Below are 14214 nucleotides of genomic sequence, written 5' to 3'. Positions count from 1 at the left end.
GGATGGTGCATTGAAAAAAGTCCTTGTCCCTGTACTAGGGTGACCAGACGTCCCGAAAAATTCGGGACAGTCCCGAAATCTAAGCTGCTGTCCCGAATCCCGAATCCTGCTCTAATTGTCCCGAAAATCATACTGAAGCTAAATCTTAATCCGAATCCCGCTTTAATTTCCCCGAAAATTATACTAAAGCAAAATCTTGAGTAGTAGTTGTCTGATAAAACATGAGCGAGGAGGTTAAGTCATCCTGCAGCCAGCCCGCGGTGGCTGCCCATTGGCTGCAGCCAGCCGCCGCCGGCTGCCCATTGGCTGCAGCCACCCGCCGCCGGCTGCCCATTGGCTGCAGCCAGCCGCTGCCGGCTGCTCATTGGCTGCAGCATCTTGTTTTTATACTGTAGGCTCTCATTGTGCTGGCAGCAGTTAAAACCTCCGCGAAATATGCTGACGTTGTATTGTTTCTATTAATGTATCTTATTCATCTATATGCACAAAGACAATAGGACCTTTTTGTTTTATAGAGTTGATTAAGCGAGCGAAAGTTGCAGCAGCCGCGAGGACAGTTGAAAGTGCAGGCAGTGACAGTCAGTCGCGTGAAGGAGTCAGATTGGTCGAGGGCAGGCAAGGCACTTTGTTAAAAAAATACTTCTATACGTATTATATAAATTTATACGCATATGTACTTATATTATTAAAAATAGGATTAGTTCAGTAACTTCAGTTTGAAATTCCTTATTTTTATTATAAAATAAAGAAAACTATTATTGTATGAACTATTATTGTATAAAGTATAAAATAGCCTACTATACGTATTATATAAATTTATTTATATGCATATGTACTTATATTAATATGATTGATTCCGTTTGAAATTCATTATCTTTTATTATTGAATAAAATTAATAAATAAAACTATTATTGGATGAACCCCCCCCCCGTCCCGAATTTCAGCCAATCTCATCTGGTCACCCTACCCTGTACCTTTGAGGTATTGATATGCACCCTGTAGGTGTATTTCTGAAAGGGTACCACCCCAGACAGCTTTTGTACTTCCCAGATAGCAATGGACTCCGGTGCAGATCCGCCCTGGAGTATATCGACATCTGGGGTTTTTTTCTGAGAGTGTATGTACAGGTCTGTACTATACATATTGTACATCACCGGATATGCAACATGTACATCATGTTGGCACCTGTCATGTTCTTGACCTGTACTATACTACATCACAAAAAAATAAACTAAACAGGTGCTCACTTGACACACTGCTGTTTGCATGCTATATGGCAGGGAAGTACATAAATTTGGACGCAGATGGATCTTGAGCAGTGCTAAGGGACGCGGTTTAGCTTTGACCTTTCAATTGTGGTCTTTCTGCTGCTTCTGCTGGTATTTCTTGTACTGGTGCTGAATTGTAAATGCTGCTTTGTCTGCATTAGTCTTTGATGAAGCAGTATATCCATTACTAGATGAAGAGTCTGAAAAAACACAAAAAAAAAGAAAGTGGACATTTCTGTACTTTTACTGAGTGGGATTTATCTACTGTAGGTAACCCAACATTGTTGGGTATTTGTTACATAATGTCATCATGGGTTCGATTCCCGTACAGTATAAGTCACTTTGGATAAAAGTGTGCCAAATGCATAAATGAAAATAACAGTACTTACTCTTTCTGTAAACTCCTATGCTGTTTCTTCTCTGGCCCTGGGAATTAAAACACAAAAGGCAAAATTACTGTATAGTAAGTAAACAGCTAGCAAAAAAAGTTAATTTTGCTTTCATTTACTTTCTCGTGTTGTTTCATACATGACTTTATAGAACTGACTTAGCCATTTGTGGATGCATAAATTGTTACACTGAAAAAAATTATTCATTGAATTTACTCTTGAATTTACTTTTTTAAGGTAAGTGGTTGCAATCAATTTATTTAAGCTACATTTAAACAAAAAAGATTAGTAAAGTAAAATAAAATATAAAACTTTTGTTTATATGAAGTTTAAATAAATTGATTGCAACCACTTACCTTAAAAAATTGATAAGGAACACTGTGCCGTACACGGTACACCCCCTCCCTTGCACGTGAGGCTGCATAAACGTCATTGTAACTTTGAAGCATTAAGGGCCCTATTTTAACGATCTGAAACGCAACTCCGAAGCGCAAAGCGCAAGTGACTTTGTGGGCGGATCTTGGGCGCTGTTGCTATTTTCCCGGCGGGAGAAATAAGTCTTGCGCCGGGCGCAAATCACTAAGGGGTTGGTCTGAAGTAGGTTCATTATTCATAGGTGTGGTTTGGGCGTAACGTCAAATAAACCAATCAAGGGCGCAAGTTCCATGGCGGGTTGCTATTATTATGACGGATTTGACAGGTGCACGCCAGGAGCGGTTCACAGCCCGAGGTTCTTGTAAGAGCAGTCAAAAACAGAGAAGTTGTTTTGAGTTGTTGTATAGGGATGGGAGAAACCTGCCCAAATCAGCGTCGGTTAAACAGGCGTGAGAGGAAATAGCCGCAATTGTCTCATCAGCTGCGCCAAGCACTACAATGTCAGGAGACGGGGGAATCCCAAGCTTGCCAGCATAAATCGGGCACGCCGGGCACACAGGAGGACATCGCTGCGTCCACCCTCACTGCTGAAAGGGTTTGGGGGCTTTGAAATCGGAAACAAGAAACGCAAGCAAGGTCCAACCCCAAAGTACACTTACAAATCAAGTTCACATACATGAAGGTTTCTTATGAAAACATTTTAATTATTATTTAGATAAAATAAACGTAATACAGTCACACAACAAACTTATGAAAATATTTTAATCGTTATTTGCATGATAATTGTTTAACGTTGCCACACAAAATAAATAAAAACTACCACAATGCTCACCACAATGATTTCCCTTATCTCATGTATTAATATTTTTATTGTAACAATTTATGATTTAATGATTTCCCTTATCTTATATTTTTTATAGTAACAATTTATGATTTGCAAAAAAAACTTTTGCATCTGTGTAGATTAGATAAGCAATGCGCGTTGTGCACGCTATACATTATGGTCAAGCATGCGCCCTTAAAATAGCATAATGAACCACGCGCAACGCCCCACTGACTTTAGACTAGTTTTTTTTTGGTTAGTAGCGCAATTGTTTTTTGAAACGGCAAAATAGCATAAGAGATGGTTTGCGCCGGAGCACGCCTCCTTTTTTGCGCTGAACCGCCCAGGGAGCGCAAGTTCATTCCCTAGTTTGCCGACGTGCGTCTGTGGAGGGAAAAACCCGCTGTGCGCCAGTGCAAAATACGAAATGATACATGCGTCACTGACAAAGTCAATTGCGCTGGGTGCAAGATAGGGCCCAATATCTTCAAAATATATGGTCATGCAGCACATCGTTTGAAAGCTTAGACTCTCAGGATTCCATTAAGCGCACACACACAAAGCATAATATGATTTATAGCAGTCATAAAACTGTAATAGTTGTTGGTTACCTAAACTGGGTGGCGCCGATTTAGGATATTGACTTACCTTCAAAATCTTCCCTTTATCCGCTTCGGTGAAATTGTCCAAAACAAATTGCTCATAAATCCCCAAAAGTCCAAGGAAATGGAATATCCAAGCCTTTTAATAGAAAAAGATTTGTTCGCCTCACAATCTTGACGTTTCTGACCGAATTACAATATAAATACTATAAACCAGTGCTTTAAGTGGGCCGGAACGCCCCGGTACTCAGTACCGCCACTTCTAAAAATAGCTCTTGAGCGTACCACCACCTCTCCGTGCGCCCAGAACGTGCTTTTAGCGTACCGGAACGCTCATTTGCACATCTGTTTAAAAATCAGAGGTTTAATTGAATCCTTTGCTGCGCTGCGGCTTTTCAGGGCGCCCTTAATGTACGCTTCCTAATTCGTCCCACCGAGAGCAGAGACTACATTACCCATACACCCTTGCGTTTACAAGTTAAAAGCGCATGCGTCGGACGGTCAGCAGTGTCAACGTGCTCTGGAGAGGTGTGTGAAACGCGCAAGCATAGCTGCTCGGTTAAAATGAAAATACAATGAACACTTAATATGCCCTCCTTGTTTTAGACTCTGAGTAGTAAAAGAACACGGTCAGTGGGACTCGCTGGCTGACATCCCACCAAACCAGAATGATAGCTGCAGGTCAGACGCAAGCCTTGTAGGTACGTGATAATCTCCGCTGCCGCGGCTGTCAGTTTGGTTCCCCTCGACGCAACTTCGGATTTCCTCAGGCGATGTGCAGAAAACATTCTTGAAATTGTAATAGACATTTAGTTTAATTGCTAAACTACAAGTGAGCGAAATTTAAATGAATTTGAACCACCTACCCAGTAGTTTTACCACCCGCAAAATGGAAAACAATGGGACAAAATAAATGACTTTCGAGTTTAAAATGGCCAGTATTTTGTTATTCTTGAACCCATAGACATGGTCTTGGTGTCATTTTTAAAAAAAATGTTAAGCTCTTTCTATCTGAACAACTAGTTTTAGCATTTAACCATGCTGAAAATGTTACTCACACTACAGTAGCTCTTTCTAATGGTATTTTTCAAAATCCTTTTGCACATTTTATTTATGTTCAAAAGCTCTACAGTAGCTCTTTCCTTTCCAATGGTATTTTTTCAAAATCCTTTTGCACATTTTATTTATGTTCAGTGGCTATTTCTAGCTCAAGCAAATCCAGAAACTTATAAAAGGATTTATTATTTTTTACAAGGTCGTCTGTTGACTGCTGAATATAAAACCCCTTCAATATAGGAGTCGAGTCAGCAAAAAAAAAAAAAAAATTATATATATATATATATATATATATATATATATATATAGAGTACCGGCACCTCTTTTGGGCCACTTAAAGCACTGCTATAAACAATAGTTCGTTCGAATCTCACTTTTCATTCACGATTTATAATAATAGATGTCACGTTTATTGTGCAACGTCTGAGGAACAAATACGCTCCCTTGTGGAATTTCAGCCGTTCTATAAGAGGTTAAATTCAATGAATAATTTTTTTTCAGTGTACATAATTTGAATGCAAATGCGAATGAAGTATTGACCCACCGTATTTTGAATGAATGCAAATGTAAATACACTGAAAAAAAATGATTCATTCAATGTACAAAACTTTTTTTAAGGTAAGTGGTCGGAATCAATTTATTTAAGCGTGGATTTCAAAAAAAATAGAAAAACTTTTGTTTAAATGTAGCTTAAATAAATTTATTGCGACCACTTACCCCAAAACAAATGAAGTAAATTGAATGAATCATCCTTTTCAGTATATGATTCCAGAGCGACAGCGAGAAATTAAAAATGTCATTTTGGTCTGGTTTTCACACAAAGCTTTCATGTGGCTTTGGGAGACTTGAGAAGTAATATAGTGCACTAGTCACATAAAAACCGGAACACCAATCCCTGTTCACCTTCAATGTTTACACTATCAGGAAAGAAAGGGAACAAAACTGTACCTTTTCTCTCGCTGGGGTGGTACCTTAAGGTTTCGTTTTGTACCTTTACAAGTATACTAAACATAATACAATGTTGTACCTTTCTGGGTACATTACTGTATCTTAAGGATCTTTTGTACCCCTGAATATTTAACTGGTACAAAAATTAACCTTTAAGGGTCACCCCAGTAAGTTTTGCACAATAAGCAGCTAGGATGAGTAAAAAATAAAAATGTTATGTTTTGGGTGAAATATCCCTTTAACAGTATACAGAATCTCAAAAATGTTTTACATTTGTCTTTTACGTCACTCTAGAAGTCAACAGCAGTGTGAATGTCGTCTAATGTCCTGTCCTTCACCTATAACAGTCTTATCGCACTTCGCCTTTATGTCCTTCTGGAGTCTCTTGTACTGCTGGAATGTGTTAGATATGGTGGCTCAGACAGATCATACAGGTGTGAGACGTCTCCGTTGTACATTCCACACATGCTACTGTCCTGCAATGTTAGGGTCACAGCCATTCAGCTATTTGGACCAGCCAATACATGTATGTTCACTCAAATGGAGATGGAAAACTCAATGTGTACATGACCTTCAAATGGACTGCGTGGCCACTGTTTCATAGAAAAGTTTGACCTGTAAGTTAGATACTAAAGCTTAATTATTGCACTTCAGTTTATAATAAAAAGAAGCTGCTAAATAGCCTAATACAAACATATTTTCATCTCTTAGATGAGGTTTGTATCTATTAAATGCTACAGTATAAAGCCAAAAGCTAATTTTAGAATTTGCTTAGCGTAATGAAGAGCTTGAAACCTCAGTGTGCAGTGATGTAATCATTGGCAATCTGGTTTGACTCTTTTGCTTGCTGACTTGAACAATTTTACACTGTGCACAAAAATTGTGTGCATGGTGTAGTGGTTAAAGCACAGGGCTGGTAATAGGTTGCTGGTTTAAAGCAACACTATGTAGTTTCCATGTAAAAATGACTTACAGCTCCCCCATGTGGTTGAAAAGCGCAACAGTGCCTGGTATCAGACACTCTTCTGCAGGCAGGGGGAGGGGCGGGGCTGTCTGCTCTACCCCCAAACTGGACTTTCAGAGTGTGCTTGTAGCAGCTAGGAGGCTGCTCAGGTTGCAGCAACAGTACAGTTTGTCCAGTTAAAAGTTGTTCTATCACTGAAATAATTTTAGAGACATTATTTAAAGGTAAAAAAACTACATAGTTTTGCTTTAAGGCACATAACCAGCAGACTATTTATGAAAACAAAAATCTGAAGTTTCTTAAATAATCCGCTTTTACCGACCTGAGTTTGATTCCGACTCGAGGTCCTTTGCCTGTCCTGTACGCCTCTATCTACCCTGTTGTCTTCTTAAAGGGGTCATATTATGAGATATTTTTAAGATGTAAAAAAAATCCCCAGAGTGTGTATGTAAAGTTTTGGCTCAAAATAGCATATAGATAATTTTTTATAGCATGTAAAATCACAAATTTGTAGGCGTGAGCAAAAGTGTGCCGTTTTTTGGTGTGTCGTTTAAAATGCAAATGAGCTGATGAAATGCAAACACTGATCATGATGATGGTGGTTTGTTGTAATTGAAACTCAATTGTGCTGTCAAGTATTTTTTCTTTCTCTCTTTCTCTCGGCACTAAATGTCAGTGTTGTGGTTGGATAGTGCAGATAAAGGGGGCGGTATTATTGTAATTCGCCTTGCTACCTACCTCACAAAACAGGCGAAATCTGAACAACCTAATTTTTCACATGCTTGCAGAAAATGGCTTACTCAAATTAAGTTACTGGGTTGATCTTTTTCACATTTTCTATAGGTTGATAGAAGCACTGGGGACCCAATTATAGCACTTAAACATTAAAAAAGTCGCATTTTCATGCTATGACCCCTTTGGAGGGACATTCCACTTTTTTTGAGGGTATGCTCATTTTTCAGCTCCCCTGGAGTTGAACGTTTGATTTTTGCCGTTTTGGAATCCATTCGGCTGATCTTCGGGTCTGGCTGGCACTTTTGGCATGGCTTGGCGCGGTCCATTGGGTCTGGTTGGACCATTGGCATCGCGCTCAAAAAATAACCAAAGCATTTCGATATTTTTTCCTATTTTAAACTTGACTCTTCTGTAGTTACATCGTCTATTAAGACCGACAGAAAATTAAAAGTTGTGATTTTCTAGGCAGATATGGTTAGGACTATAATCTCATTCGGGTGAAATAATCAAGGATTTTGCTGATGTAACATGGCTGCAGCAGGCATAGTGATATTACGCACTGCCCAAAAATAGTCCACTGCCATTGAAAGTAATGGCAGTGGACTATTTTCGGGCAGTGCATAATATCACTACGCCTGCTGTCGCCATGTTACATCAGCAAAGTCCTTGATTATTATGCCAAAATAAGAGTATAGTCCTAACCATATCTGCGTAAAAAAACGCAACTTTTAATTTTCTGTCGGTCTTAGTACACAATGTAACTACAGAAGAGTCAAGTTTTCAAAAGGAAAAATATTCTTTTTTAGCGCGATGCTAATAGTCTAGTCAGATTCAATGGATTATGCTAAGCTATATACTACAGTAGCGGCTCGTGACTGCTCTTCCGAGGATGCGCTAATTCAAAATAAGTGTTCGGATTGTCACGTGTGTGGTTCCCTTTTCCAAAACATGTGTCATGCGTGTGGAGAGAACCTGTGTGCATCACGTGTTTTGTCAAAATAAGTGCCTGCTGCACACGTGTCAAAACCATTTATGATAAAAGAGACGCTCACGTTCCCAAAATACACGCTAGGCACTCCCTTAATAGTAAACTCTGATTACGCATGAGATTATGCGAGTATCTGGCAAACGCGAGCGTCTCTTTTCAAGTTCAAGTTCAAGGCAGCAGGCACTTATTTTGGCATGACACGTGATGCACACACGATCTCTCAAAGCGCAGAACACATATTTTGAAATGACGAACCACACACATAACAAGCTACATACATGTTGTGACGAACTTTGCATCGTGCGCTTCAAAAAAAGAAGTCACCAGCCGCCACTGATATACTAAAAGTGCTGGCGCCAGACCCTGAGATCAGCTGAATGGATTTCAAAACGATAAGAATCAAATGTTTAACTCTATGGGAGCTGGAAAATTAGCATATTTTCAAAAAAAGTGGAGTGTCCCTTTAACTGCTGTCTAATGCTCCCAAAAATAACTTTTAAAAATTGGAGGTTTGTGGCTTTTGGTCTTTTTCGCCTATTTCTCTTTTCTTAGAAAACGAACCAAAGATATTGCTGACTCTTCCTTGAGGAGAACATATGCAAATTTGACCTAATAAAAATGCCCTCTTTTATGACAGTGTCCCTTCCTTCCTAACTATAAATACCATCTGCTTCCGATTAGCAACAGCACGTAGCAAACCATGACTGATTGGTGCATTTTCGGTTGTGCAGTTCTTGCTGTGCTGTGACATAAATCTATAAGCCAAGAAAAACATCAAGTTTTAGTCAATGTATCAGTGAACTGTGCGTAAAAAAGCCTATTCGGGGTACTACGAACAATTGAGACACAAATCCCTTTCCATTGGATTACAGGTACCTGAGAGTTGCCCAAGCTTAGATCTTCTGAGGTTAACAGAGAGGGGAATTCTGTGTGTGTTTGTGGCATTAACCTCAAATGACACCTGTAATGTCTGACCATGCTTGGCATTCAAACCACAAACCAAATGTCACATTTTGTAACTTCAATGTATTGAGAAGATTGTCACCTCTTCTGTCCGGCTTCCTCTTCTGCTTTGGGAGACACAGTGGACCTGCCATGGCAGAGGCTGTGAGACCATGTAGGGCAGAGGTTCTTGCTGACGGACCCACCGAACACCCAGCTGAAATACAAGGCACAATGAGGTGACAGTGTAAGCATATACGTCTGCATCAAGGTAACTAGGTTTATATGACTCATGATGTGTCACGCTCTTGCATGCTAAGCGGTAATTAGAAAGTCTCCATCTTGTCTTCGATGAAATCAATTCACATTAGTGGAATAAACAGAACAGTCGTGTCAAAACTTATCCTGTGTTAATCGGTGTAGTTCCAGCGGTTAAATTCTAATCCTCTGTGGAGAATATTAAGTCTCTGCATTGTGGCGTCATGCACCTCAGTATATTTATAACTGTGGCTCAGAGAATAAATATTCATCATCTGGCCAGGAATGACTGGCAAACCTAAAGACTTAGGTACACATAAAAACTGATACACATAACATCACAGAGTGTTCTGAAAATTCTGACATAGAAGAAAAAATAAAACGTTTCACTAATTAATTTAATGTAATTAACTTTTTTCCAGTTATATGGAGCCAAGGCTGCATGGCTTAACCAATTATTGTACTGTTTTCATTTAATTTTAAGTGAATCGGTCTCCAAACGCAATAAAATTGTATCAATTTTAATTATTATTATTATTGGATGATTGATTTTATGTCTTAAACGCATGATGCTTTTATAAAATTTGACAGAGTATTAACACTTACTGTAATGACATTTTATTGACAAATTATATTTGTACCATTGTAGTTGAGGTCAAGAAAAATAATCATGCTGTTATAAGACTATTTGACCGAGTTTTAACAATTAATGACATTTTAATGACAAATTCAATTTGTATCACTGGTAAAAAGTGGTCAGTTATGTTTTCTTGGTAGTGTCAAGTTGTCATGACATGTTATGATGTATTGGTTTATGACAAGTTGTCTTAACAAAGGCATCGCTAACAATGTCATCTTTGCATTAAAAAATTACATAATTTAATGAATGACACTTAATGACAGTTGTCATAAACGTGCATAAAATCCCATTCATGTCATAATTTTGACCAGGCTATGTTAGTGATCCCTCGTGTACGACTCAAGTGCAGAGGAGAGCGTGCCTTTTCTGTGGCCAATCCTCGCTTATGGAACGCTCTGCCCTTAGAAATTAGGACGGCACCTTCCATCTCTAGTTTTAAGTCATTGTTAAAGACCCTCCTTTTCTCTCAAGCCTTTTCATGACTGCACAGGGGTTCATATCTGCTCAATGAATGAATACATTTCAATGAATACATTATTTTCTTTTCATATTTTATTTTATATTTAAATTTTCTTAAATAATTGTTATTTTAGCTGTGAATGCATTGAACTGTGTATTGGTCAGCAATGTGGCTGTTAAGAAATGTGCTATATAAATAAAGTTGAACTTGAACTTGATTATGAAGGTGTCATGTCAGTCTTATGAACACCCCTTCAAGTAAAGTGATACCGAGTTTTTAATAAGTTTAAAGACAAGTCATGTGCAATTCATCATTAAACAACATTTGCAAAGTATTTTCTTCATAAAATTGGAGACATTGGAGTCTCATTCCCCTGGTTAATAATCGGCTTGATTTTCAACATCATAAACATCGAACCAATTATATCAACACAAGTGGATCAGTAGTTTGAGTTATAGATATTATGTGTGGAAGCCATATAGATTCGCTGCTTTAGCTCTGCTTCTGTGCTGCTCACACATGCAGAGTATGTGCTGTAATCTGTTAACAACAGTGCTTAGATGAGTGCTGCAAATGCGCAGTTCACGTATGTATTGTGTGAAACCAAACTTAACGGTACATTCACACATGGCGTAAGCGTTAACGCTTCTCATTTACCTTTAATGGGTGACGTCATGCATTGCTGAACTGAATTGTGGATCCGTTGCGTCACTGCCGTTGCTCGCAGCAGAACTTAAAGAGTAACTAAACCCTAAACCAACTTAATGATCTGTAAGAATGGGGCTTTATTAGTGCTGTTCATTGATTTTAGTGAGTTTTTTGACATTTGAATATAAAGTGTTTCAATACTACAATATATGGTGTAAAAACGTCTGAGTGCTGCCCTCTTCAGGTTGAAAGGTGGCTACTGCAGTTGAATTTTCCTATTGGATGTTGGGTCCAAAAAATGCCTCGTGACGTAAGCAGGTTCAAGCTCACCACGCCCTTGTTACGATCTCACCACACACTTGGTACGTAGCTTAGTTCATCCCCTCTATCTCCGTTGGGATCTGCCCACTTTTCTTGCATTTTTCAAATACTGCCAGTGGGTGGAGTCAGGCTCTGACCAGGAGTTTAGTTACTCTTTAAACATTTCCCAACTTTTCAAGCGCCAACGTGTTGCGTCAGCCAATCAGATCGCCTTATGCAAATAACCTAGTCCGAGCCAGCCAATTACATTTATGCAAGACCGGGGCATGTGTTGCAGCCACTATGATTAGCTGTTGGCCATGCTTCAGACAAGCCTTCCATCAAGGCTTTCGCCCCATGGGAATGTACCGATACAGTTATGTCTAAAACTGACTTATTTACATCTATGGTCCGAGGTGATACGGAAGAGTGGAGGTGGGGACTAATTTGCATATTCATATATATGATCCAAGCTGTGCAATTTAGTAGAGGCGAGGACTAATTTGCATATTCATAGATCCGCATACTAAATGAGGAAATATGTAGAGTTACATTCAAGCTGTTTAAAGCATGAAGATATTACTGTGACAGATTAAACCTATTATAATGCACAAAGATGAGTTTTAACTGATAAAATTTTTGACTACAGTGGGACAAATTTATCTAAAGCACCTTACAAATGTGTAATAACCTGTATTAACAATACCTGCAGTATATTGAGAGTCAGAGGTCATCAAGTACACCAGAGAACCACTGCACTTTTTGGTACTTTATAATGAAATTGTATGTTCTTCACACTCTAAAAAAGGTTATTTTCAACGCAGTGTTGGGTCAAAAAGAGACGAACCCAACAGTTGGGTTAAATTAACTCAGAAAATGTTTTTATTTGACCCAACAACAGGTTAAAACAACCCAGCAGGGTTTCCCGCAGAAAAATTGTTAGTTAAGGTGGTAGGGTTGTGCGGGTGGACGGGGCCGCTAAAACACTCAAATAAAACTCAATTTTAAAGAAACTATGACAGAAAATGAACACATACTAGATTATTAATGAATTAAATGTTTTATCAACTGGCTATCCTCCAGACAGTGACGGACCTTGTCTTTCTCTCATTTCGGCCATGTGGTGCGCGTGCCCGCTAGCAGTGTGAAGTGCGTCCACGCTATTCTCCGAGATGCAGTTGACGGCCTTTTGTGCAGTGAAATTTTTTTTTGGATGACCTAGTTAAGGTGGTAGGGTTTCCCAGCTTAGGTGGGCCGCCCGAACTGAAAAGTGCTGCAGGACACCCTGACCCAGCATAGGATAAATTAACAACCCAGTGGGTTGGGTTCGTCCATTTTTAACCCTGCATTTTTACAGTGTAGGGCTTCAAAATGAATGTTGTTCTTGCATTTGGAGTATATCCATGAAGAAGTTCACGCCACTGATTATTGTGGTCTGATAAAATACACATTTGTCTCTATCTAGCATTTTTGTCATAGCTCACAGTGTCTGCCAAATAAAACAATGAAAGGAATTTCAAGCAATTGATCAGCTATGTTGATGAATGGCGATTACTGGAGGAAGATCTAATCTAATGAGTTGTCTTACCTGTTCAGCTACTCTCACCATCATGTACATAGCAGAAAGCATTGTAACCAGCATGTTTGAAGGCCTGTTTGAAGTCCTGCTTTGTTTTTAACTCTGGCTAGTCCTGCGCAGAGCACGTCAACCCGGTGATAAAAGAGACACACTACGATTTCAGCCAGACACAATCGCACAGCAGTGCTAAGTCTGTTAAAGAGCTTTGCGTTACAGAAATAGGAGGCATGTAATCTTTTCCTGTGTGCACCCAGGCTGACATCTCTGGCTTTACCTTGTTGATTATAAAGCAGGAAGTTATAAATTGATAATGGGCATTACTCTGTCAAAAGGAAGAATTGTTGGCTAAAGGAAGTAATAACAGCATTTGCTCATTCTTTTCTTGTACCTTATAACTTAAACAGGTCTTCCTGTAAAGAAAACATTATCATAATTCACTGGTAAGGTAAGGTTCTGAAAATCTAATCAGACTTTGATCAGTAAATAACTGGAAAGATAACAGGAAGTATGATGTCATTACTCCTGTAGTTTAGGCGCCAATCATATTCATGAAACCAGCAGCACAATTATACACATTAACACACCATAAAATGCATTAATTTAAATAATAAAAACAAAACTAGTTTAACAAAGTTGTAATAAAGCACCACAATAAAGTTTTATACCATAGATGGTACCCTTTGTTTATTTGTGCTGTGGTCCTTTATCTATAGTATATCTATGGGATCTTTTGCCTGTTTTTAATTTTTTTTATTTAAATAGCAAAATACCAAAAAATCAAAGCACAAGTATGAGCAATAGTACAACTTAAACAATTATCACTAATAAAAGAAATGTTACGACACTTGAGACACATTTCAACGCATATGATTTTCATTGCATTAGAAACAAAAACAAACCTAATTGCTTGCATCCATAAATAATTGATGCTTAACCTTTTTCAGAGCACTTGTGTACTTTAAACAAACTATAATGCATGTGTGCTACCAGAGTTATCATTTGTTTCACCTACACTTCTATATTTTACGGAAGTCGAGAGAGTAAATGTGATATTATTATTTTTGCTTGCTTGTTCTTCTCGTGATCATAACTTAATTTTCTGGTGATCTCGAGATAAAAAAAAGTTGTTTTCTCTTTATCCTGACATAATCCAAATTTCCTCTCACTAATATTTAATGTATTTTGAATTGGACTGCTAATGCAAATGAGTTGGGGTCTTTGTCGTCACCACAAGTGTA

At 38.5% G+C, this 14214-nt stretch overlaps 1 protein-coding gene across 1 annotated transcript; it reads right to left on the bottom strand.

Annotated features, from left to right (window-relative positions):
• Positions 1–973: 973 nt before the first annotated feature.
• LOC129437722 (uncharacterized) lies at positions 974–13198 on the bottom strand. The gene is made up of 4 exons (XM_055196017.2): positions 12986–13198; positions 9195–9308; positions 1659–1695; positions 974–1469 (listed from the first exon to the last, which is right to left on the bottom strand). Exons 1-4 carry the CDS (start codon positions 13037–13039, stop codon positions 1351–1353), a joined length of 324 nt encoding a protein of 107 aa, XP_055051992.2. The 5' UTR covers positions 13040–13198; the 3' UTR covers positions 974–1350.
• Positions 13199–14214: the final 1016 nt, after the last annotated feature.

This window comes from Misgurnus anguillicaudatus, chromosome 24 (genome assembly GCF_027580225.2).
Source record: "Misgurnus anguillicaudatus chromosome 24, ASM2758022v2, whole genome shotgun sequence".
Lineage (NCBI taxonomy): Eukaryota > Metazoa > Chordata > Actinopteri > Cypriniformes > Cobitidae > Misgurnus > Misgurnus anguillicaudatus.
This window is presented reverse-complemented; position numbering and strand designations above follow the sequence as displayed.